At 37.3% G+C, this 26849-nt stretch overlaps 1 protein-coding gene across 4 annotated transcripts; it reads left to right on the top strand.

The window, feature by feature from the left end:
* Positions 1 to 5560: 5560 nt before the first annotated feature.
* Positions 5561 to 13428, top strand: LOC120070082 (ion channel DMI1). 4 transcript variants are annotated; one of them, XM_039021930.1, is made up of 13 exons: positions 5578 to 6559; positions 7625 to 7693; positions 7777 to 8403; positions 8983 to 9165; positions 9250 to 9309; positions 9397 to 9600; positions 10119 to 10367; positions 10805 to 10858; positions 11054 to 11152; positions 11281 to 11475; positions 11597 to 11689; positions 11857 to 12129; positions 12757 to 13428. In XM_039021930.1, exons 1-13 carry the CDS (start codon positions 5987 to 5989, stop codon positions 12970 to 12972), a joined length of 2895 nt encoding a protein of 964 aa, XP_038877858.1. In that variant the 5' UTR covers positions 5578 to 5986; the 3' UTR covers positions 12973 to 13428. The 4 variants fall into 4 exon arrangements, 3 of the variants coding, with proteins under 3 accessions (XP_038877858.1, XP_038877860.1, XP_038877859.1); XR_005479784.1 differs by lacking the exon at positions 12757 to 13428 and having other exon boundaries at positions 5561 to 6559; positions 11613 to 11689; positions 11857 to 11997; XM_039021931.1 differs by lacking the exon at positions 10805 to 10858 and having other exon boundaries at positions 5987 to 6559; positions 12757 to 12972.
* The last annotated feature ends 13421 nt before the right edge of the window (positions 13429 to 26849 follow it).

The following is a 26849-nucleotide window of genomic DNA, read 5'->3' as shown; positions in this document are numbered from 1 at the left end:
ATGAACAACCTCCACAGAACCTCGACAGTGTCGAGTTGAGTATGACACCACCAAGAAGGTTACCTTGGTATACTCGGTATGAGAATCCAGAGGGTGGGCTCTGTGTGGACTTGGTTTGAGGCAGAAAACGGGAGGAACCACAATCGTGTAAGCGATTGAGCAAGTGGGAGATGTTACAACCTATTGTATAGGTCGATGCCCAATCGTTTAGGAAAAGCTATGCGATCATCTAGCAAAAGCTATGCGATCGCCTAACTCATCGTCTAGCTGAATGCCTATCGTGTAAGAACACTCCACGATCGTTTAGCTCATCCAAGCTGTCACTTAGTAAATCTAATTTACTTGATAACTTCTCCATGAGAAATTTTCGAGATTGGAAATCTCAAAACAACCTTTTTTGCAAATCTTTTCTCTTCCTAAAAATTAGGAAAACATTTTTCCTTTTATCTCATGGTTACCATGAAACCACCAATAACCTCCCACTCAATTGGTTATTAGAGAAAAAGAGATAATTATCTAATAATTAATAATATTATAAATATAAATGACAACTAACTTACCATAATATATTTATAACCTATAGTTTTAATATTTCATCTCATGAAACATATAAACCATAGCTCTTTGTCTATTCCATGACACTTAATGTAAATCTCATTTACATTAATCCTCCACTAGATGTATCTCATACATCATACAAATCATATCATATATAATCGAATTACCTCTTGTCAATTTGAACATTTCAAATCAACACCAAGAATTGATCCTCAGCTTAAATCCATTGAGCAACCAAGGGGACCTTATGGACCTGTAGCTCGAAGCTCCAATGGTACGTGAATAACTGACTAAACTCTTTAGTCACAGAATCCACCATCCGTTAACTATCAGACACTCCATTAAAGACTGACAACTGAACTCTTCTTACCACATATATATTATGTGTCCATCTTAACCAATCAACAGTGCGACAACCGTTCACAGATCGCTCGTAAGTACAGCTCGACCAATAACCGTTATGCCCCTGTAGTTACATCTAACTCCTTAAGTACCACTGATCCCTCTAATGAACAAAAGTCATAGTCCTACTATGACTGAGACCTCTCTTCAAAAGAGAAGTTGTGGCCACTATGTTCAAGACCTCGAATCAGCCCTTAAGGGAGAAATCTCTCTACTTACCCCTACTTCGGGGAAGGAGTGAATTCCATCTTGTGTAATTGAGTTCCCAGCTCCCAAATCAGACAAGTCCCTAAAAAGGTAGGCATGTTGAGTTGGCAATCTGGCCACTCTCACCCATACTAATCAAAGGACCGCCCTCAAAGGCAGGGTTCCCAAAACACTCAAGATAGAGATCGTGTCACCTATGGTCATTTAAGTGAGATGTAAATCTCCAGTATCAACGACGTTATATATAGAGTATAGTCATCTCGTGGTCCGGTCTTATACAAACTCTTTGTATAGGACACCCTGTTTGCATGTCTTCACATGAGTGGTCAGGATCTACCATCTGTAGTAGTTTACAACACTAGCAAATCTCTACAAAGTGCGTCGTATCCATAGTGTCACTAGGATCAGGTATCCCACCTTAATCCTTATACTACAGACCTATTTAGGTTATCTGTTAAGGCATGATCCACTTGTATATCACATATACATGCTTAAGTTCACATAAATTAACCATAGAGCTTTGTTTATTGGATATGAGTAAATACCAGACTAAAATAACAATTGTTTATTCATAAAACAATGTGTATAATTACAAACAACGAGACTCTGGAAGAATTAGGACACCAATCCCAACAACCACCACAAAAGTTACCGTGGTATTCTTGTTGTGAGAATCCAGAGTGTGGGCTTTTTGTGGACTTGGTTAAAGGCAAAGATCGGAGGAGGACAATCGTGTAAATGATTGAGCAAGTGGGAGATGTCAAAGCCTATCATATAGGACGATGCCCAATCGTCTAGCAAAAGCTATGCGATTGTTTAGCTCATCGGTCACCTGAGTGTCTATCGTGTAGAAACACTCCACAATTGTCTAGTCTCTCCAAGCTTTCATTTAGTAAATCTAATTTACTTGACAACCTTTCCGTGAGAACTTTCCGAGAATGGAAATCTCAATTCAACATTAACTAAATTTAAGAAAACATTTTTCTTTTTTATCTCACGATTACCATGAAACCACCAATAACCCCCCATTCAATTGGTTATTAGAGAAAAAGAGATAATCATCCAATAATTAATATTATTATAAATATAAATGATAACCAACTTACCATACTATATTTATAACCTATAGTTTTAATATTTCATCTCATGAAACATATAAACCATAACTCTTTTTCTATTTCATGGCACTTAATGTAAATCTCATTTACATTAATCCTCCACTAGATGTATCTCATACATCATATATAATCAAAATACCTCTTGTTAATTTGAATATTTCAAATCAACCCCAAGAACTGATCCTCAACTTGAATCCATTAAGCTACCAAGGGGACCTTATGGACCTGTAGCTCGAAGCTCTTTCGGTACGTGAATAACTAACTAAAATCTTTAGTCATGGGATCCACCATCCATTAACTGCTAGAAACTCCACTAAAGACCGACAGATGAACTCTCCTTACTACTGATATATTATGTGTCCATCTTAACCAATCAACAACGCGATAACCCTTCACAGATCGCTCGTAAGTACAGCTTGGCCAATAAACGTTATGCCCCTGTAGTTACATCTAACTCTTTAAGTACCACTGATCCCTCTAATGAACATAAGTCATAATCCTACTATGACTGAGTCCTCTCTTCCAAAGAGAAGTTGTGGCCATTATGGAATTAGCCCTTAAGAGAGCAACCTATCTACTTACCCTTGCTTCGAGGAAGAAGTGAATTTCATCTTTTGTAACTGAGTTAGTGAGAGTGTCCACGATGCTCATGAGCTACTACATGGGTGAGGGTGTCCAAATTGCCCTTGCTTCAACCTTCATGGGTGAGAGTGTCCAAATTGCCAACTCAACATGCCTATCTTTTTGGGGAATTGTCTAATTTGGGAGCTGGGAACTCAGTTACTTTAGCTTTTGTAACTTTAGTTTTGGACACTCTCACCCATGAAATTCATAAGTCAAATTTCCTCCACTAGTCGGCAGTGAATTTCTCTTCCAAAAAGATAGACATCTTTTGTAACTGATCCCTCTAATGAACATAAGTCAAATTTCGAGGAAGGTTGAAGAAGTGGGTTGTTAGTGAGCTACTACATGAAGATAATGGAAAATCCAATTTTCCAACTTTGTGATTTTTCTTCTTTTTCAATTTTATCAAAATTGGTTTCATAAATCAATTTTATTTAATAAAATTGAAAATATTATTAGTTTTACAATTAATTTTGTTAATAAAATTAATAAATAATTATTTAAACAATTTAAATCATTCTAATTAATTTAATATCAAATATTAAATTAATTCTTACACAATCCCATCTTCAAATATTTAAATCATATTTAAATGTTATTTCTCCAATTTCATTTAATTATAATTTGAACACTTCAAATTAACTTATCACACTATTATAGAGCTAATTGATTTGCGAGCTAATGATACTCGTGACTTCTTCTTTGACCAACTTCAGCAAAACTAAAGTTGATCAAACTAAAGAAAGCGAGAGAGAGCGAGGTCGAGACCGAAAGAGAGCGAGAGAGAGAAAAAGGGAGAGAGAGCGAGACATATGGAAAGAGAGGGAGACAGAGCAAGAGTTATGAAGGGAGAGAGGGAGATAACGAGAGATATGGAGGGGGATAGAACGAGAGATACAAAGAGATATGAAGAGAGCGAGAGATATGGAGAGAGAGAGAAAGGACACCCCCACTCTTCATGTCCCAACATGAACGAATTATGATCACTTTGTTTGTAGCACTTTACAAGTATTTGTAACAACTACAGAATAGGCCGCATCCAATAGTATTACCAGAATAAGACACTCAATCTTATTCATATACTATAGATCATTTTGACTATTTACCCGAACCTGATCCACTTGTATGTCTCCACATAATGTTCAAGTACTCATGTAATAGTCAAGGGACTTTGGTTTATTGGATTTCTAAAAAAACAATATATTCAATAATAACTTTATTGAATTTTCAGAATAAATTCTATTGTTTACAAACCACGAGTTTTAGGACATAAAACCCAACAAGTCTTTCTCTTTCTTTCTTCTTGGTGGCATTGAAAATCCAACCTGTAGGGCGTTAACTGTTCTTCCAACCTGCAGAGCATCAATTGTTCTTTTTCTCTGCCGACGATGCTCATGACTTCTTCTCTGACCAACTTCAGCAAAACTAAAGTTGATCAAACTAAAGAAAGCGAGAGAGAGCGAGGCCGAGACCGGAAGAGAGCGAGAGAGAGAGAGAAAGGGAGAGAGAGCGAGATATATAGAAAGAGAAGGAGACATAGCAAGAGTTATGAAGGGAAAGAAGGAGATAATGAGAGATATAGAGGAGGAGAGAGCGAGAGATACATAGAGATATGAAGAGAGAAGGAAATAGAGCGAGAGATACATAGAGATATGAAGAGAGAAGAAAATAGAGCGAGAGATATGGAGAGAGGGAGAGAGAGGAAGGGAGAAAGAGCAATGAATATGAAGGGAGAAGGGGAGAAAGCAAGATATATAAAGGGAGAAAAGTAAGAGATATGGAGTAAGAGGTAGAGAAAGGGAGAGATATGGAGAGAGAGCGAAACCTGAGCATAGCGTTCAATGGGACAAGAAAGGAGAGTAATCGAGGGAGAATAATTAGACAAGAAAGGAGATAGGAACAGGAATGCGATGGAGAACAGAAGAGATGCAAACAGTGAATCGTGGGGTTGGGAACAATCCTCTAGGGTTATAATCTGATAATATAATTGGAACTCCAACTAAAAATAGTTAGAGCCCCAAACAAGGAGTGGGCTTAGCCCACTCCACCTCACTCTACTCTTGGGCCCAAAACAGGCCCTAAATAGTTGTGAATTGTCAATTAAATATTTTAGTGAGACATTTAAGAAATAAAAAAGTTTTGTTTCTGTTTGATTTTAGGGATTTCGTTGGAGCTTTTCTCATATATATTCACAGACGAGTTCTATATTAAGGTTTTATAATGGACTTTTGAATAGTAGATTTTGAATATTGATGCTGTATATGAGGAGATTTTTTTTTATAGAGAAATTGTGTATAAAGATTTAATCCAAAATATTGTGTTTTTTTAGTGGGCATTATACAGATAAATAATTGATATACTAAGAAAATAAAAATGAAAACTTGAATGACATAATTTATAGGTAATAAATTATTAATATACTCTATCACATGACACTAGAGGAAAAAACAATGTATGTAAATTGAAGTTAAAAAATGGGTGCATGGAACTAGAATGAAATACCATAGTTTCTTAATAAAATGGATATAGTGGAAAAAAATTACACCTGAAGTATAATGAAATAAACTCAAGAAAAGAATAAAGAAATAAAAACGTAAGTGAGTCATAGAAAGGAAGGGGAGTGTGACGGGAATGACGATCGAGTATGAAAAGAGAGAAGACATAAGAAGTGGAGGTGAAGAAGCTGAAAGAGTTTGAGAATTACTGTGCATATGTTGAAGGAAGTAAAAAAGATTGGATGACATATCAGTGAGCCAAACGATGATATAAAAATTATATCATCTCCTTACATAGGATATTGGGCTTCCAAACAAACCCTTTTGAGCCATAAAAAAGCCAGCGCAGCCAAACAACCTTTATCGTGGCATGTGCGGTGAGCCTTTCTTACTAACTCCCTAGCTTTTGATGATGGCGTCCACGTCAGATCTGGGTCAGCGTGTTCGGCCCTGATAGTCCCGACTTGACGGGAGAAAAGAAAAAAAAAAACCAAAATTCCAAATGCGGAAGGAAGCCGGGACACCTGGATCCCGCTGTTTTTGCCCCTGATCCAATCTCCATTTTCCTCTGACTCAGTGTAAATGGCAAGCGACAATGAAAATTCTACTCTTACACCGCGACACCACCCGAATGCCAGCCCTACCAAACCCGACTCCCCACCTCTCCTCAAGAGATCCAAGACCATCGCCGTCGATACTCCGCCGCACTTCCCTGGCCCTCTCTTCCCCGCCGTCCGCCGTGTTTCAACTGCTCCTCCTCTCTCTGCTTCTGCTTTCCGTCAAACGACTGATCTCCGCCTCTCCCTCGACAATGATACCGCCCCTACCCCTCACGGCGCTCAGTTCTTCAATAGGGATTATATATTTCCCTCCTGCCTCGGTCCTTATGCTTCCAACCCCAGACTCACTCTCAAGGCCCCCAAGAACCCCAACCAGGACCTCTCCACCACCACATCCTCCTCAAATCGTCGCATTGGTTCGAGTAGGGCGCGAGGTATGGCGGCGGAACAGTCGCCACCGGTAGCACCTCCATCAAAGGTGGAGGAATCGAAGAAGCAAGAGAAGCTGAACAAGGTGATTGGCAGACCTGATTCGGGTTCTCAGACCAGTATGGGGAGATCTTGGAAACCTACACATTCTTTGTTGCAATATTTGGTCAGTGTTTCTGTTTTCTTCTTGTGTTTTGATTTTTCACTCTTTTTAGCTTGCTTTTACTTTGATTCAGCTTTCTTGAAACCGGAGAAAAGGGTACCGCATGTCTAAATCTTCATTTTCACACTTCCCGAAAAAGAATCTCGCTGACATCATTATTTACTACCACGTCTAACAATTTCGTTCGCTTTTCATACTAACAAATACAGGGAAGATATTGCGGTTCTCTTTACTTCATCATTTTCGATACATTTTGCATCGTTTATTAAGTAATCCCGACATTTTAAAGATTATCCGACTCCGGGAAAGAAAATCTCGGCCGCAGTACTGCTTATAATAATTCGATTGGAGGAACCAGGATGACTGAATTCCCAAGTACAGTACACCCACCCAATGTTCAAAAGATATATATCAGAAATGGGAAATAAAGGGTGCCATTTGGCATTGGAAATGAGTGGAATCCGTACATTTCTTGGCGACTAGTGTGTGTAATTATTTTAGTATTTATTAAGTACAAATGAATGTATGAATATATTTTCTCTTAAGAGTATAAAAATTGTTTATTCCAATAACGGAACTTCCTTGGATGGGTACACCCTCTTGATCAAACACAGTGTCGTCTTAAGGTAAAAGAAAAGATACACAAGTGCTGGGGCACTTGAAAGCTGCAGAAAAAATAAAAGCTGTCGCAGATAGTCTAACAAAATTATTCTAGAAAAGGAAGAAATTGTGCACCGTGAAGTAGACATCCTTAGGCAAGTAAGATATCAGAATAGACAGACATCAGTCCCAGTTTAAGTATACGTCTACCTGATGATTAAATAGCTATAATTCTCTTTGTACCTAATCTTTAAGAGTGAATCTCATTATTATATTACGTCAGATCCTATTCAGAAGTTATTATTATTGTTGTTTTCATGTACAGTTTTCTTTTTTTATAATAGGTAAGCTAGATACCTATGAAAGTTTACCTTTTGTTTTATCTGTAATGATTGATTTTGATTTTCATATAGCTTCAGCAGTTTATTTTCAAAATTATTGATGTCATGGTCAAAATGATTTTTGCAGCCCATTATCGCTTGTATGTTCATGGGGTTCTATGTAGTTTACCTGCAGAAGAAAGTTACGAAACTTGAGGTATATTTCATACTCAATTAATGCTATATTTTCCCTTTCAATATATTTATCCAGTTTCTTTAAATTATTATACATTCTTGCAGGAAGAGAAATCTCACCTTCATCAACTATGTAGCGATGAAAACATTATCAATGCAACCTGGGGAATTTCAGTACCAGGAGATAATTATTCAATATTAAATTTTTTTAATGCTGACAGTCGATCTATAGCTCTGTATACTGTAGTGTGCACACTTGTTATGCCGTTTATATTGTACAAGTATCTTGATTACCTTCCCCGGATTAAGAACTTTTCAGAAAGAACTCAAAATAGCAAGGATGAGGTTCCTTTGAACAAGAGAATTGCATATGTGGTCGATGTTTGTTTCTCCATCTATCCTTATGCAAAGCTGCTTGCACTTCTTTTTGCCACTGTATTTCTTATAGAATTTGGTGGATTAGCATTATATGCTGTTAGTGATGGCAACTTTGTTGAAGCTCTCTGGCTTTCATGGACATTTGTGGCCGACTCAGGAAATCATGCTGACAGGGTTGGCATTGGACCCAGAATTGTTTCTGTCTCTATAAGTGCTGGAGGTATGCTGATTTTTGCAATGATGCTTGGGCTGGTTTCTGATGCTATTTCAGAGAAAGTTGACTCACTGCGGAAAGGAAAGAGTGAAGTCATTGAAAGAAACCACATTCTCATTCTTGGATGGAGTGATAAATTGGTAAGTTGTGTACTAAGAGTCAATAGTTGTGTCAGTAGTAGACATTGATTTAATTAAATTCTTCATTTTGATTTGTTCTCTATTCCATACATTTTTTCTCTTACAATTAGATGTAAGCAATTGATTTTTTATTTTCATTTGGAGTGTTAGATCATTAGATAGATTTTGGTTTGAGGGAGAGAAACAATAGAGTGTTCAGAGGTATGGACAGGGACCCTTGCGAGGTCGGGTCCTTAGTGAGGTTTCATGTGTCCCTTTGGGCTTTGGTTTCAAAGCTTTTTTGTAACTATTCTTTTAGTAATATTTTACTTAGTTGGAACCCCTTTATTTAATAGGGGTGTTTTGGTGGACTTGTTTTTTTGTATGTCCTTGTATTCTTTCATTTTTTTTTTCTCAATGAAAGTTGTTGTTTACCTTAAACCAAAAAAAAAAAAAAAAAAAAAGAAAATCAAATAGATTTTGGTTTAGTTAAGACATATTGGTGCGAACAACATATGTACATTTTTTTTTTTTTTTGAAGAGAACAAATGTACACTTACTCATAACATATCAAGAAATCATGGCACGGTTATCTTGTAGGGTTCACTTTTGAAGCAATTAGCAATCGCAAATAAGAGTATTGGTGGAGGGGTAGTTGTTGTTCTTGCAGAAAGAGACAAGGAGGAAATGGAGATGGATATAGCAAAGCTAGAATTTGATTTCATGGGGACATCTGTCATTTGTAGGAGTGGCAGTCCTCTTATACTTGCCGACTTGAAGAAGGTGAATTCAATTCTGCTCGTAGGCTTCAGATTTCTTTTGATAATCTTAAGAGGAATTCATATGGTATTCATTATAACTCCTCAGGTCTCTGTGTCTAAGGCACGTGCTATCATTGTATTGGCAACCGATGAGAATGCAGATCAGGTTTTGTATTATTAACATTGTATGACTATGATGCTTGTTTCATATTTTATAAATCAGTAAATAAATCACCGGTATCCCACTTTCCAGAGTGATGCACGTGCTTTGAGGGTTGTGCTCAGTCTCACTGGAGTGAAGGAAGGTTTGAGGGGCCATGTAGTTGTAGAGATGAGCGACCTTGACAATGAACCTCTTGTAAAGCTTGTTGGAGGTGAAGTTATTGAAACAGTTGTTGCTCATGATGTAATTGGACGCTTAATGATACAATGTGCTCTGCAACCGGGACTTGCACAGGTTACACAAGATACACTTTTTTAGAATATGTTCTTTCATTCATGTCTTATTTCACCTATCCACCATTAAAAAATGTTGGGACATTGTTAAAATTTACAGGTTATATGACTTTGATCTTGTCTAAGTACCTTACCCTCGTGTTTGAAGTTGTTCCTTTCTTATCTGAGTTGTCTGCCGATCTGCATCCTCTAACACCCTATCCCTAATTAGATCATACTTGCAAATTAAAGTGGAAAAATGAGGAAGTAAGGGCTTCTGTTCAGTGTTGATGGAAAGAAATACAAAGGATGATAGCCTTCTGAGATGACTCTCTCTTTCTCTTCGCCAAATATTTTCCTACCTCTCTCCAACCCCCAAACTCACTTACATTCATAACCACCACACCCTAATAAACTCCAAATAATACAAACAAACCCCAAATAGCCAATCCCATGCCATTGTAATTTTACTATACCCTCGGTTTTATTATTTTGTTGTCTCTAGCTCTGCTCATATTCTCTTCTTCTTTACTTGGCCAGATATGGGAAGACATCTTGGGGTTTGAGAATTCAGAGTTCTACATCCAAAGATGGCCTCAGTTAGATGGGCAACGATTTGGAGAAGTACTGATTACATTTCCTGATGCCATTCCTTGTGGAATTAAGGTTGCCGCAGATAGTGGAAAGATAATCTTAAACCCAGATGATAACTACATTTTAAAGGAGGGGGATGAAGTCCTTGTTATAGCCGAGGACGATGACACCTACGCTCCCAGTCCCATTCCTGAGGTTATCCTAACTTCAAGTCATTAATGCTGTACAGCCCCCTTTTGATAGTCAATAAAATAGTATGCAGCGTAGATAACTATGGAGCTTATATTGATGGTTTGACTTTCCCAATTCTGTTATTAATCCTCCAGAATTCATAGAAGCATTAACGGGAATGGCTAGACTCCCAAAAATTATTAGTTCATTACTTCTTATTCTAGGTAAACAAGAAGAGCTTACAAAGGAATTATGATAATAATTGTCATACAAAATTATTCAACAACAGCTGAATTACTCTAATCGCAAGTTGGAAATATACGAACTCTACTTCTAGTAATTTAAACATTTGGTCATCGTTGGGAGTTTACATTTCTTTTACCCTCATAGTTGACTAGGTCCATGTCTGGTAATTACTTACTTTGAGTGATGATAAATTTCTTGACTTTTTTTAATTTTAGAAGATTACATCACATGTGGGTGGGGTAGCAATTCAAACATGCAACCTCCCTCAGGTTAGAGTAATAAATCTTTTAACTTGAATATGTTAACTTGTTACCAAGCATTCTAGAATTAGAAAAGGCATGATACTACTCCAGGTTGAACCTAATAGAAATATGAATTACGCCTCCATCTTAACTAGTTGAATAATTTGCAACATGGTTGTCATCTTAGGTTTCACGCTCAAATTTTTGGCACTTACTCCTCAGGTACGCAGGGGATTCTTCCAAAAGATGATCGACCCTCCAAAATATCCCGAAAAGATATTGTTTTGTGGTTGGCGCCGTGATATAGATGATATGATTATGGTATATTGCTTATAATATTCCATCTCTGATTTGGTATCCTGAAGAATAGGTGTGTTTAACTGTGAGTCTATGATAGAAGAATTACTTGCTGAAGTCTCACAGTATGAAATATGTTTTTCCTGTCTCAGGTTCTAGAGGCAATCCTTGCTCCTGGTTCAGAGTTGTGGATGTTTAATGAAGTTCCTGAAACAGAGAGAGAGAAAAAGCTTATTGATGGTGGACTTGATATTTCTAGTCTAGTTAATATTAAACTTGTCCACCGTCAAGGAAATGCTGTCATTAGAAGACATTTAGAGTCACTTCCACTGGAAACTTTTGATTCTGTAAGTTCTATTACCATTTTCATGCACAGTTTTATCTTTAATTCTCTGATCCAATTACGACCATTTCAAAGTTGGAAGACTCTTTGACTTTAACGTATGATTCTAACACTATAAGAAACAGATACTAATTCTCGCAGATGAATCTTTAGAGGACTCTGTTGTGCATTCGGATTCACGTTCTCTTGCCACTCTTCTCCTTATTCGAGATATACAGGTAACTAACATCACCGTTCCTAGACTTCTTGCCTGAAGAACACTATGAAATAAGGAAATAATTAATCTTGGTATATGAATTGGTGTCTATCAAGTTGAATTGGAAATGTATATTGGAATGCTGGGATATATTTAAGGTAAAAGATTGCCGACCTTGTCATATTGCAGTCGAAGAGGCTTCCGAACAAAGATATGAAGTTAACTCCGTCATCTTTGCGGCTTGCTGGGTTTTCTCATCACTCATGGATTCGAGAAATGCAGCAAGCATCAGACAGATCAATAATAATTAGTGAAATCCTGGATTCAAGGACCAGAAATTTGGTATCAGTTTCTAGAATCAGTGATTATGTGTTGTCCAATGAATTGGTAAGTATGGCACTAGCTATGGTGGCGGAAGACCAGCAGATTAACCGTGTCCTTGAGGAACTATTTGCAGAAGAGGTATTATTTTTTTCTATCTAATCTAATGCAAGTGCTTAGTTAAAGAAAGAGTAAATTGCAAATTTGATCATATAGTTTGGAGAAAGTTAGAATTTAGTCCATTTGATTTTAAAAATTAGAATTTAGTCCCTGTATTTTGATAAAATCTCATTAAATAGTCTTTATTATCCTATAAATAGTTCCTACTCATAGAGACTATTTATAAGTGTTTTTTCAAACCAAAAAGACTAAATTTCAATCTTCTCGAAACCATAGGACCAAATTTACACTTCAAACCTTAAGGGTGTTTAGGCCATGGAGTTGGGAAGTAGGGAGTTGTGAACTCCACTCATTGTTTGGTCCAAGGAGTTTGTGGGTCTCACTATTAAAAAAACATCAATTTTATACTTTATTAACTTTTTTCATTGTGGGTCTCACGAATTCACAACTCCCTAGACTTCGTTACTCCATGGAATTCACAACTCTACCCCCTACCCCAATCGCTCCCTAAAGAAAACAAAAATGATTACAATGTTGAGCATCAACTAAAACTTCAGTGAAATTTTCTAATGGCATACTAGATTTCAATTTTTTTTTTATTTTTTTATTTTTTTGTGATTATGAATGAAGATGTACGTATGATTGCAGGGCAATGAAATGTGTATTAGACCGGCAGAGTTTTATTTAGTTGATCAGGAAGAGCTCTGTTTTTATGACATAATGATTAGGGGGCGACAGAGACGAGAAATAGTGATAGGCTATAAGCTTGCAACTTCCGAGCATGCAATAATCAATCCACCACAGAAATCTGAGCAGCGGAAATGGTCTCTCGACGATGTTTTTGTTGCGATATCATCGGGTTGAGGAACGTAGAGACACAAGTAAACAACAAAGGGTGTCAGGTACAGGTTTGTATTATTTTGCAAATCCCTCGTGCTATCCTTGATGATAGGAATAGGCGGTGTTACTATTTCCATAACTCATCGAGACAAAGATGATTTGTGAAGCTATGATTCATAAGCTCGATGGCATAATTTTTAGCGCCTGCTTGATTGGCTTAAGTGATTTTGAAGATAGTTTTTTGGGGGGAGAAGCCTAGAGGATAGTGTGTGTATTATTAGATTAGTGTACAGGAAAACTTTAGATGTCAACAAAGAATGTGTATGGCATAGCTAACCAATTGAAGGGGACTGCGGCACTTGTAATTTTGATTGATATTGTAAAATAGATGGAGCTCTATTGCCTTGGGAGGGGATTACGAAACATACGCATCCTTACATGGTGATAATAATAAAGCAGGGTGTTTTGTTTAGGGTGAAAGTCACTTCAGTTTGGTCGATTTAGGGGTAAACCAAGAACTATCAAGCCAATTGGTTTTAAAATGAAAGGAATGAAATCAATGTCTAGTAAAAAACAAAACCAATACATTGGTTTTTCTTTGATTTGGTTCTCGGTTTGTGGCTTTTTCTTTTTGTTCTTCCAAATTTTCATTTTATTCACTTTTTTTTTTATTATTATTATTTTTTTACATATTGAAATTGGACATTTTTATTCTTTTTTTCTTGTCATTTTTCTAAATAATGAAGAAACATGCACCATAAAAATGAGTCACTTTTCTAAACAACAAATATTAGTGTGGCATAATGATTAAAATATTAAAAGGGACCTAAGGTTAGAATTTACTTAAGGGTATATATATAATCTTGGTTCGATTCGATTTTGATTGGTTTTTACTTAAGGGTATATATATAATCTTGGTTCGATTTGGTTTGATTGGTTTTTTCAATAAAAATAACGATATAAGTCAATAATTTTTTTCCTCCAAATACAAATAAAAATGTTTAATTTTATTTTAGAAATTCATATTGTGTACAAAGAAAACTTCACATTGGCTAGAGATGGAAATGATTATGAGTATATAAGTAAGGATAATTATCTCAATTGGAATGAAACAAAAACCAAAGTCATAAGGGTTTATGTTCAAAGTAGACAATATTATATCATTATGGAGACAATTGGAGGGTCCTTATTCATATCATTTCAAATCAAATCGATTTTGATTTTATTTGGTTTGGTTCTTAAACTTTTCAGTTTATTTTGTTGCACTCCTAATTCTATCAATAATGAAGGATGAAAAAACAATTCTTTTCTTTTTGTTTGTGGGGTCACTGAGGGATATAAATAGATCGATGCCATCTAGAAGATTCCGAGACCAAGGAATCTACATGAGTTAAGAAGTCTGCAAGGACGTCTGGCCTACATCCGGAAGTTTATTTCCAACCTGACGAGGTGCTGTCAACCCTTTCAAAGACTAATGAGAAAGGGAGAAAAATTCGAATAGGATGAGGCTTGTCAAAATGCCTTTGATAGTATAAAGAGGTACTTGCTCAGTCCTCCTGTCTTAGGAGCCTCAGTAGCGGGCAAGCCATTGATATTGTACATCATAGCGCAAGAAAAGCCACTGGGGGCATTGTTGGCACAAGGAGAGAAGGGAAAATAGCGTGCTCTCTATTACCTAAGCTGGACCTTAACGAGGCTGAGATCAACTATTCTCCTATTGAGAAACGTGTCTTGCACTCTTCTTCGCTATAGATAAGTTGAGACATTACATGTAAGCCTTCACAGTCTATTTAATTGCGAAAGCCGACCCCATCAAGTATGTTCTGTCTAGGCCAATCATCTCGGGACATTTGGCCAAGTGGGCAATCATGCTTCAGCAATACAACATCGTTTGCATGCCCCAAAAGGCGATTAAAGGGCAAGCATTGGCCAACTTCTTGGCAGATCACCCGGTTCCATCAAATTGGAAGTTAAGTGAAGACTTGCCTGACAATGAAGTTCTATTCACAGAAATCATGGGGCCTTGGTGTAGGATTGTATCAACAGTAGTGAAGCACAATGATCATCTAAGCACTCAAATTCACTAATTTTAGCAAAATATAAAGCTTGCTTTTGCAGAAACAAGTGAGTTTCAAGACATATCTCTTGTAAAACTTCTTCAAAGCTCCTTCACCAGCTGCTATCTTCTTCAAATCTTGTTGTAGACCACCTCAAGATCTTCCCCATTATTCTCTTGGTGCTCTAGATTGAGTTGTGGGACTCAAAACAAGCTTAAATCAAGGGTAGAAAGAGAAATGCTCACTGCAGAAAACTATTTGAAGAACTCTTTCTTCAAAATAAATTTTCTCTCAAAATCTCTATAGATAGCATGCCCGATTTCTACTCCAATCTCTTCATTACATTGCAGATCAACATGCAAAGAAAAGAGTTGCATGAGTTACAGTTCATGCTTGGAGAAGACAAGACCAAGCTAATGCTTTATGTGTGAGCAACTACAAAGATGGATAATGGAAAATCTTCATTTCCATTTAAGTGTTTTGTTTTCTTTTCATTTTTTAATTTTATCTCAAAAAATCAAAATTTAATTTTATAAATCTACTTTGATTTTAAAAATGGAAATTTTAAATAATTTCATAAATTAATTATTAAATAAAACTTAATGAATTTAATATCAAATATTAAATTAATTTTAACACATATCCATCTTTATATATTTAAATCATATTTAAATATATATAATTCTCTCATTTCGTTTAATTCTAAAATTAAACATGTAATTATATCTCACATAATTATTAATTCCTTTAATTCTAATTTGAACGTTTCAAATTAACTTATCATGCTATTCTAGAGCTAGTCCGTTACACGCTAGTAGGGGGACCTCGCGGACCTACAGATCATGGATTCCAACGATTCGAGATTAATTGGCTAAACTCATTAGACCAAATTAATCTCCATTCGTTAACTAATGAGTCACTCCACTAAAGCCCATAGTTGCACTCCCCTCACTGTAGATATATTATGTCCACATGATTTAACCATAATCAGCAAGTCGACCCTTCACAGGTTGTTCGTAATAATGGCTGGGTCAAATATCTGTTTTACCCTTGAGATTACGTTTTATTCCTCAAGTCCCTACTGATCCTCTAATGAACAACTGGTTTGTGATCCAATCACTAAACCAAACTCTCTCAACCTAGTGAGAGGGTGGGGCCCCTTGTTCAAGACTTGGATTCAGTACTTTAGAGAACAACCTTTCTCCTATCCTTAAATCGGGTAGGCGTGAACTCCGTCTTGCACACTATGTCCTCAGCTATCTATCCGGTCCTACCCTTGAAATGGGAGTCTTATTGAGCCAGTGCTGTTGAGCCAACCCTCAACTATGCAAATCTAAGGGCAATCTCGAATAAACAGGAGTTTATAGTTAGCTCAGGATTAAGATCGAGTTACCTAGGTCATCTAGGTGAAATAGTCAGTCTTAAACAGTAAACGTGTTATAAAGTAAAAGTGACTTATTTCTTGGTCCTGATCTTATGTAAACTCATTGCATAGGACACCTTCACTCCTCATGTCATAACATGTACGAATTAGCATCACATCGTATGTAGCACTTTACAACTCTTTATAACAATTGCAGAGTAGCCTGCATTCAAAGGTGTTACCAGAATAAGGTACCCAACCTTATTCATGTACCATAGATCATTTTGACTATTTACTCGAACCCGATCCACTCTTATGTCTCCACATAAAGTTCAAGTACTCATACAATAGTCATGGGTCTTAGTTTATTGGATTTAGACTTTCGTACAATTTATGAAATCAATAACAAGTATATTGATTATAAAAGATGTTTATTATTTTACAAACTGTGAGTTTTTAGGACATAAAACCCAACACTTGGGTCATGTTCTTCGATGGGGCGGTCCGAAGAAGTTGTGCGGCGACAAGTCTCGTCCTCATTTTGTCGGAAAAGCACATGCTGCCTTATAGCTTCATGCTTGCTGAATTATCTCGAACAATGTTGTCGAATACTAAGCCTTGATAATCGGTCTCCAAATGGCTTTGGAGATTGGTGAAGGAAATCGATCACGAAGATTTCCATGAGCAGCGAAAAGATCATTCTAAATTACAATCATGTATGAACATTACAAATTACAGTCGTAAAACGAAACAAATGGTTATGCATTCATTACAGAAATTATAGCATGAAAACTACAAATGATCAAGAAGAGAAATCTCTACACACATTTGTAGACTCGTCTCCATGCTCCTTAATCGAGAACGCTTGAACATAGCAACCTTGAATGCTCCAAAAACACGACCGCTACATAGCATGAACACCGCGCACTAGAACTCCGCGATCGCCTCGGTCACGAACACCCCAACAGCACGAACGACCTCTATAGAACCTCGACGGTGTTGAGTTGAGTATGATATCACCAAGAAGGGTACCTTGGTATTCTTGGTGTGAGAATCCAGATGGTGGGCTCTGTGTGGACTTGGATTGAGGCAGAAGATGGAAGATTCAACAATCGTGTAAACGATTGAGCAAGTGGGAGATGGCTGAAACCTATCGTATAGGTTGATGCCCAATCGTTTAGCAAAAGCTAAGCGATCATCTAGCAAAAGCTAAGCGATCGTCTTGCTCATCGTTTAGCTACGTGTCTATCGCCTACAAACACTACACGATCGTTTACCTTTTGTCAAGCTGTCGCTTAATAAATCGGATTTACTCGACAACTTCCGGGAGATTCTTTTTTCGAGAGAGAGAATTCACAAAATCTTAAATTTCAACCTTACTAAAATTAGGAAATTTTTTTTTTCTTTTATCTCACAGTTACCATGAAACTACCAATAACCTCTCACTCAATTAGTTATTAGAGAAAAAGAATTAATTATCCAGTAATTAATATTATTATAAATATAAATGATAACCAACTTATCATACTATATTTAAAACCTATAGTTTTAATATTTCATCTCATGAAACATATAAACCATAGTTCTTTTTCTATTCCATGACACTTAATATAAATCTCATTTACATTAATCCTCCCACTAGTAGATGTATCTCATACATCATACCGATCATAATATAATAATCTAATTACCTCTTGTCAATTTGAACATTTCAAATCAATACCAAAAACTGATCCTCAACTGAATCCATTGGCTACCAAGGGGACCTTATGGACTTGTAGTCGAAGCTCCAACAGTACGTGAATAATTGACTAAACTCTTTAGTCACGGGATCCACCATCCGTTAACTGCCAGACACTCCACTAAAGACCGACAGCTGAACTCTCCTTTACCACAAATATATTATTGTGTCGATCTTAACCAAATCAGCAGTGCGACAACTCTTCACAGATCACTCGTAAGTACAGTTGGGCCAATAACCGTTATGCCCTGTAGTTACATCTAACTCCTTAAGTACCACTAATTCCTCTAATGAACATAAGTCATAGTCCTACTATGACTGAGTCCTCTCTTCCAAAAAAGAAGCTGTGGCCACTATATTCAAGCCCCAGAATCAGCTTAAGGGAGCAATCTCTCTACTTATCTCTCATTCGGGAAAGAAGTGAATTCTCTTGTAAATTGAGTTATCGGCTCCCAGATCAGACAAGTCCCCAAAAGGTAGGCATGTTGAGTTGGCAATCTGGCCACTCTCACCCATACTAATCAAAGGACCACCCTCAAAAGCAGGAGTTTCCAAAACACTCAGGATTGAGGTCAATGTCACATGGTCGTTTAGGTGAGAGATGTAAGTCTCTAGTATCAATGGCGTATTACAGAGTCTAGTCATCTCGTGTGGTGGTCGTCTATATACAAACTCTTTGTATGAACACCCTTGCTCGCACGTCTCCACATGGATGGTTAGGATCTACCATCTGTAGTAGTTTACAACACTTGCAAACCTCTACAAAGTGGGTCGTAATCTGTAGTGTCACCAGGATCAGGTATCACCTTAATCCTTATTTACAGACCTATTTAGGTTATCACTTAAGGCATGATCCACTTGTATATCACATATACATGCTTAAGTTCACATAAGATAACCAAGGAGCTTTGTTTATTGGATATGAGTAAATGTCAGAATAAAATAACAAATATTTTATTCATCAAACAATGTGTAACATTACAAACAACGAGACTCTGGGAGAATTAGGACACCAATCCCAACAATCTCCCACTTGTCCTAATGACTCGGGAGACTAATGTACAATACAATATAAAATATGTACAATATATAATAAACTAGGGCATACCCCAATATCATCTCCCACTTGTCCCAGACAAGATGTCGCATGTCCCGCAGACCTAGACTCTCCAGGTGACCTTCGAACACTTTAGCCATAAGGGCCTTTGTAAAGAGATCAGCAACGTTGTGCTCTGATGCGATCTTCGTGACTATCACATCACCTCGATGCACAATCCTCTGATCAGGTGATATTTCCGTTCGATGTGCTTACCCCGACAATGACTATGAGGCTTCTTCGAATTTGCCACAACCCCGTTGTTATCCAATAAAGAATGATAGGCAAATCAATATTTGGAACAACTTCCAAATCTGAAAGGAATTTCCTCTGCCAAATAGCCTCTTTAGTTGCTTCACAAGCGACTACATATTCGGCTTCCATAGTGGAGTCCGTGATGCATCCTTGCTTGATGCTTCGCTAGACTACAACCCCTTCATTTAGAGTAAACACTGACCCCGATGTCAATTTGTGAGAATCTCGATCGATCTGAAAATCAGAGTCCGTGTATCCTGTAAGGATCAGATCCTTATCTCTATACACGAGCATGTAGTCCCTCGTTCTCTGAAAATACTTGAGGATCGTCTTGATCACCCTCCAGTGATCAAATCCTGGATTGGACTGATACCGACTGACAATCCCTACTACATAGTAAATGTTGGGTCTAGTACACAACATTGCATACATCAAGCTTCCTACAGCAGAAGCATAGGGAATTCGTCTCATCTCCTCAACCTCTTGAGATGTCTTAGGACATTGATCCTTGGACAGAACAATTCCATTCCTGAAGGATAACAAACCCCTCTTGGAATCCTGCATCTTATACCTGATCAACATTTGATCAATGTACGATGCCTGAGACAGGGCTAACCATTTATTCTTACGATCCTGAATGATTTAGATCCTTAGAACATACTGTGCCTCACTCAAATTTTTCATTTGGAACTAGGTAGCTAGCCAATTCTTAATGTTAGTCAGATACCCTACATCATTCCTAATGAGTAGGATATCATCCACATACAGTACCAGGAAAACTACTGAGCTGTTGATGATCTTCTTGTATACACAAAGCTCATCAATATTCTGATTAAAGCCAAACGACTTGATAGTAGTGTCAAATCTAATGTTCCAAGATCTGATGCTTGTTTCAGCCCATAAATGGACTTATTAAGCTTGCAAACTCTTTGCTCTTGATCTGGAACTATGAACCCCTCTGGTTGAGTCATATAGATGGTCTCCTCAAGATTACCATTAAGAAAGGAAATCTTGACATTCATTTATCATATTTCATTTATCATATTTCATAATCATAAAATGTGGCTATGGACAGGAGAATTCGGATAGACTTGAGCATGACAACAGGTGAGAGTTTCCTCATAGTCAACTCCCTCGACCTGGGTATAACCCTTTGCCACGAGTCTAGCTTTAAAGGTTTGCACCTTTCCATCTACACCTCTCTTTCGCTTATAGATCCACTTACACCCAATAGGTCTTACCCCATCAGGTGGATCAACAAGCTCCTAGACGTTATTGAAGTACATAGACTCCGTTTCCTGGTTCATGGCTTTAACCCATTCATCTTTGTCAACATCCTTCATTGCTTTCTTAAAAGACAACGGATCCTCGACCCCATCATTCGTAATGATGTTTTGGCTTCAGTCAAACCCATGTAGCGATCCGGTGGGTTCATAACCCTCCCATTACGTCGAGGCAGTCTCAACTCTTAAGCTGGTTGACTAGACGTTCCAACTTCAACAACTCTTGTTGACCAACTGTGTTTTTCTTTTCAGCAAAACCCATTCGAAAGGGGAAGCTCCCAGGGCGCCACGAGGGAGTACAGATTGATCTCACGGTGTGAACCAATGACAGAGACAATAGGATGTGTTGACACACACCCTTCACCTACTTACTATAAACACTCTCTCCGTTCACCTTGATATTGACTCATGCAAACACCATCCGAAGGGGGATGCTCCTAGGGCACCATGAGGCCAAACATGAATCTCATGGTGTGAATATATAGGGAGAAACGTGAGTGGAATCATAGACATATCAAATATATCTCTTCCTCCATTGAGTATTTTATAACCTAGGGTTTAGCTTACTTAGAAAAAACACGGCTAAGGATTTTAACTAAGTGACTTTTAGGTTTGCTCAAGGGTAACTTTTACCTTGGATAGTTAAACAACTTTTGATCATCATCCGTTAAACTCTTTAACGAAGTCTTTGACCAAATCGTCGCATGCTTGTTGAAAATCTATCTAATTCTCCTTTCTAGATAGGTTCCCATGTAGGGGTATTACGTTTTCGTCAACTTAAGAACCCTAGCCTAGCCAGAACTCACCTTAGACAAAAGTCCCTTATAGATATATTTAAAACAAATTTAATCTTTTATTTCAACCAATTTAATCCTATTAAACCGATTTGAAAAGATTTATCTAGGTTACTAAACTCTTTAGAACCACGTGAACTTAGGTCTATCTCAATCCAATTTTAAAATCCTTTTAAAAAACTTGAGTTTACCCTAAGTCTGCATGCGACTCTTTCTTATTGATTTTAGGTCTAATTTCCTTTATAACACTTATAAACGGAAACCATAACCACAATGCTAAGCTAACACATGCAAGGCATTCATAACGCTTATAAACAACCTAAGTGTCATGCTCAATGTATTGTCCATTCATTGTTACTTCTTTTATATAATTATTATACAAAATATCAATGAAACAAGCACAACATGCTTCCATTCACCCTTAGACTATTAACAATTATAATAAAAGGATGATGCATGATAATGCTCATTGCATACAAAATATAACTCTTATATTTCATGATGCATGCGCATGCTTTCAAGTAATATCTTCATCCTCGATTATAACATTTATAATACATGATGCATGAATAATTGCACAACCTAAGGTGGGTTTTAAACTATATGTCAAACACTTTGGCATATAAGCACCATACATCATGTATAATAAATAAATGTTGATGAACCGGGTAAAATTTTCTTAAAATCACAAAAGTAAAGCTAACTAATACAAAGACAAGGAGTCTCTAGTTCAAACAGCGAGCTGGGTCTTGAACCACTCAGGCGAAGCAATGCATCTCCAACCATCGTGTATTAAACTCCCCGCGATCGTCTACACGATAAAACAAACGCTTTTCTCTATCGCTTACCAATGCTCCCAAAGCTAAATGATCGTTTAGTAAATACTACACGATCATGTACCTTTTACTAAGCGATGAAGGCTCAGGTATACGATCGTGTAAGTAGTAACTAAGCGATGAGGCTTGCTAACTACACGATCGTCTAGCGTGCACCTTTTACTAAACGATGAGAATNTCAGGTATACGATCGTGTAAGTAGTAACTAAGCGATGAGGCTTGCTAACTACACGATCGTCTAGCGTGCACCTTTTACTAAACGATGAGAATCACATGCTCCCACTACGATCGTCTACCTCCAACGCCTACGCAATCGGGCAACCAACGCTACGTGTTAGAGTAAACGATTTACCCCATCGCTTAACTTTAGCTAAACGATAGTAAATACTACACAATCGTTTAGAAAAATCTAAACGATCGCTTAGTTAAATCCCAACGATCATTTCTTAGGCTACACGATACGACCAATGCTTGGTCTTCTTCTTTGTTGAGAACTGCATCTCCATGCCTCGAAACTTCATAGCGAACGACTCGACTAACTCAAACTCTTTCAATTACAGACTCGATTGTAAAATTAATTACGCCCCAAAACACAGGGGCCCTTACAAATTAACACTTTGTAATTGAAAAAAGCTTTAACTAAAGGCAATTAAACCCGAAACATTCATCAACTTCATCCACAAATGCACTTAACAATTAAACACAAATGCAGAAACCCACCGTGACTGTAAAATGAAGTTCAAAACAGACTTGTAATTTGGAATATCAGAACAACCTGGTTCTGATACCAATTGAAAGAAATCGATCACGAAGATTTCCATGAGCAGCGGAAAGATCATTCCAAATTACAATCATATATTTATATTATATATATGAAATAAGTTCTAGTCATAAAACGAAATAAATGGTTATGCATTCATTACAGAAATTATAGCATGAAAACTGCAAATGATCAAGAAGAGAAATCTCTACACACATTTGTAGACTCATCTCTACGCTTCTTGATCACGAACGCTCGAACACAACAACCTTGAACACTCGAACAACACGACCGCTACACAGCATGAACATCGTGCACTGGAACTCCGCGATCGCCTCAGTCATGAACACCCCAACAGCACGAACAACCTCCATAGAACCTCGACGGTGTCGAGTTGAGTATGACACCACCAAGAAGGGTATCTTGATATTCTCGGTATGAGAATCTAGAGGGTGGGGTCTGTGTAGACTTGGATTGAGGCAGAAGACGGAGGATTCAATAATTGTGTAAACAATTGAGCAAATGGGAGATGGCTGAAACCTATCATATAGGTCGATGCCCAATCGTTTAGCAAAAGCTAAGCGATCATCTAGCAAAAGCTAAGTGATTTTTTAGCTCATCGCTTAGCTATGTGTATGTCGCCTACAAACCCTACACGATCGTTTACCTTTTGTCAAGCTGTCGCTTAGTAAATCGGATTTACTTGACAACTTTCGTGAGATTCTTTTTTTTTTTTTTTTCTTGAGAGAGAGAATTCACAAAATCTCAAATTTCAATCTTACTAAAATTAGGAAAACAATTTTTTTTTTATTTCACGGTTACCATGAAACTACCAACAACCTCCCACTCAATTGGTTATTAGAGAAAAAGAATTAATTATCCAATAATTAATATTATTATAAATATAAATGATAACCAACTTATCATACTATATTTATAATCTATAGTTTTAATATTTCATCTCATGAAACATATAAACCATAGTTCTTTTTCTATTCCATGGCACTTAATGTAAATCTCATTTACATTAATCCTCCACTAGATGTATCTCATATATCATACCGATCATATCATATATAATCTAATTACCTCTTGTCAATTTGAACATTTCAAATCATCACCAAGAATTGATCCTCAACTGAATCCATTGAGCTACCAAGGGAGCCTTATGGACCTGTAGCTCGAAGCTCCAACGATACGTGAATAACTAACTTAACTCTTTAGTCATGGAATCCAGCGTCCGTTAACTGCCAGGCACTCCACTACAGTCTGATGGAGCATAAGATGTAATGCAAGAATAGAATGTGAGATGCATTGCCATAAACTTGTAAAGACATAAAAATGCCATAAACTTGTTGACATACAATGTATTCTAATCTTATGCCATACAATGCATGGATGAATGATGACTTTATTTTCTTTATGCGATACTACTTCTAGATATGCGTTATAAACAAGAATCTTGTAGTATACTATGCGTTGTCACAAGTTTCCTTGCATTGGAACCAAGTATAATTCCACTGCAAGTTTCTCGGTGTGATCCGAGGTTGAACACAGGGACTGTTTTAAGTTAATTGCATTACATTTGTGATATATGCGACCAAAGGTTTTTCAATTTATAAAAAGGTTGTGTGTACAGGTATTTAAAAATGCGATAAAATAAAGATAAGCGATAAAATGCGATAATAAAGTAAATTGCAGTAAAAGTAAAGTGCGATAAAATAAACCTAAGCTATGATGATACAAGATACAGGTTTCATGATACAAGATACTGAGGTGGAGGTTGACTGTGAAGATTATACAAAGATCGTGTTATGCTGTGGCAAGTCTTATGTGTGAAACAGAATGAGAAAAGATAATTAATACAAACATCACAAGTTCCTTAATTGCATTAAAGGCATAAGTACAGTTCCGCTTTTCCCTTGGCGTACACCTCTCGGTGATCGGTCGCGTTCCCACATCTTTGCGGTGAAACAGGGATGAACGCAATGAACGCAAGGTTTTTTCCATCTCTGGAAGAACTTCTTGCTTTAGTTAACGCATTCTTCTAACCTTCTCTCGACAGATCAGAATGGCATCTTCACTTCTGCTCTCACAGGTGAAGATGTCGTCTAGCATGCTTTAGCTAAACATCTTTATTTCTTTAGCACAGATTAAGTTACTTGTTTAATTTATATTAATCACCAAGGGATTAAGAAAACATCATGGAGAAAATGATTTATGGAGGAACGGAAATAGACAGAAAAGTGGAAATGGAAATGGAAATGATCAAGACATTCAATAATACTATTTAGCGTCTGATACATGGTTGTGAATGAAGAGATTAAGAAGATGAAATACAATTGATGAATGAGAGTTAGAAACAAATACAAATAAGCGCAAACGTCTTGGCACAGATCTAGAATGGAAAATCACTTACCGGCGTCGATGGAATGAATGGAAGGATGAGCTTCCCTCTCAGGCTTGCTCAACCGGTAGAAGGGATCTAATACAAAGCTTCTCGACAGGGATTTGGCAGAATTGCACTGAGACTCACCTCTCGGCCTTGTCTTTTCTCTTCCCGAATTTCCTTCGATCAACACTCAGAACAGCTCTCTCTCAATAGCCTCGTATCAATTATCCCCCGTATCAAGTATATCTTTCAGTGAATTCTTTAAGGGTATTTATAGTTGAAAAGCTTTGACTCTCTGACTTGTGGTCCCCACTTTATTGTTATGGAAAGTCCGAAAATGGTGGAATAAATATTCCTTCTGTTATGCAATCAACCCGTCGAATATACACAACGGTTAGTTGTACACGTGTCACAATCCTCCGTGTTTGTGTTGCTTATTTGCATCTTTCGATCGTGTGTCCGCATGCGGTGTTGTTTTTATTACCACATGCGGTTGAAGTTCAACTCTGGATCGACTATCACATTGCGTCATCATTGCATAGATCATCTCTTCAGTATTGATTTGACGGGTGCAATGCGACGGAGATGCGTTGTTCAGTTTCTCTCTGAGCCTTGATCGTAAGCGGTGACTTGGTTTCCTGTAAAACAGACTTGATATATCCTTTTCTACCATCTTAATGGTCTTAGTGGGTGTATTTGCGATAATTTATAATTATTGTATTTCTTAGCTAATTTTCATACAATCGACACATATTCTCTCTTTTGGCCGCAATATTTGAATAAGGCAGCATAAATAACTTGTATTTCTACAAGTTATCACAAAATAACAGCTGAACTCTCCTTACCACAGATATATTATGTGTCTATCTTAACCAATTAGCAGTGCGACGACCCTTCATAGATCGCTTGTAAGTACAGTTAGACCAATAACCGTTATGCCCTTGTAGTTACATCTAACTCCTTAAGTACCACTGATCCCTTTAATGAACATAAGTCATAGTCCTACTATGACTGAGTCCTCTCTTGCAAAGAGAAGTTGTGGCCACTATGTTCAAGCCCCAGAATCAGCCCTTAAGGGAGCAATCTCTCTACTTATCTCTACTTCGGGAAAGAAGTGAATTTCATCTTGTGGATTGAGTTCCTAGCTCCCTGATTAGACAAGTCCCCAAAAATGTAGGCATGTTGAGTTGGCAATTTGGCCACTCTCACCCATACTAATCAAAGGACTGCCCTTAAAGGTAGAAGTTCCCAAAACACTCAGGATTGAGGTCATGTCACCTATGATCGTTTAGGTGAGATGTAAGTCTCTAGTATCAACGGTGTT

Source organism: Benincasa hispida, unplaced genomic scaffold, assembly GCF_009727055.1.
Source record: "Benincasa hispida cultivar B227 unplaced genomic scaffold, ASM972705v1 Contig887, whole genome shotgun sequence".
In the NCBI taxonomy this organism is placed as follows: domain Eukaryota; kingdom Viridiplantae; phylum Streptophyta; class Magnoliopsida; order Cucurbitales; family Cucurbitaceae; genus Benincasa; species Benincasa hispida.
The sequence above is the reverse complement of the archived record's forward strand: the minus strand, read 5'-3'. Positions and strand labels throughout refer to the sequence as shown.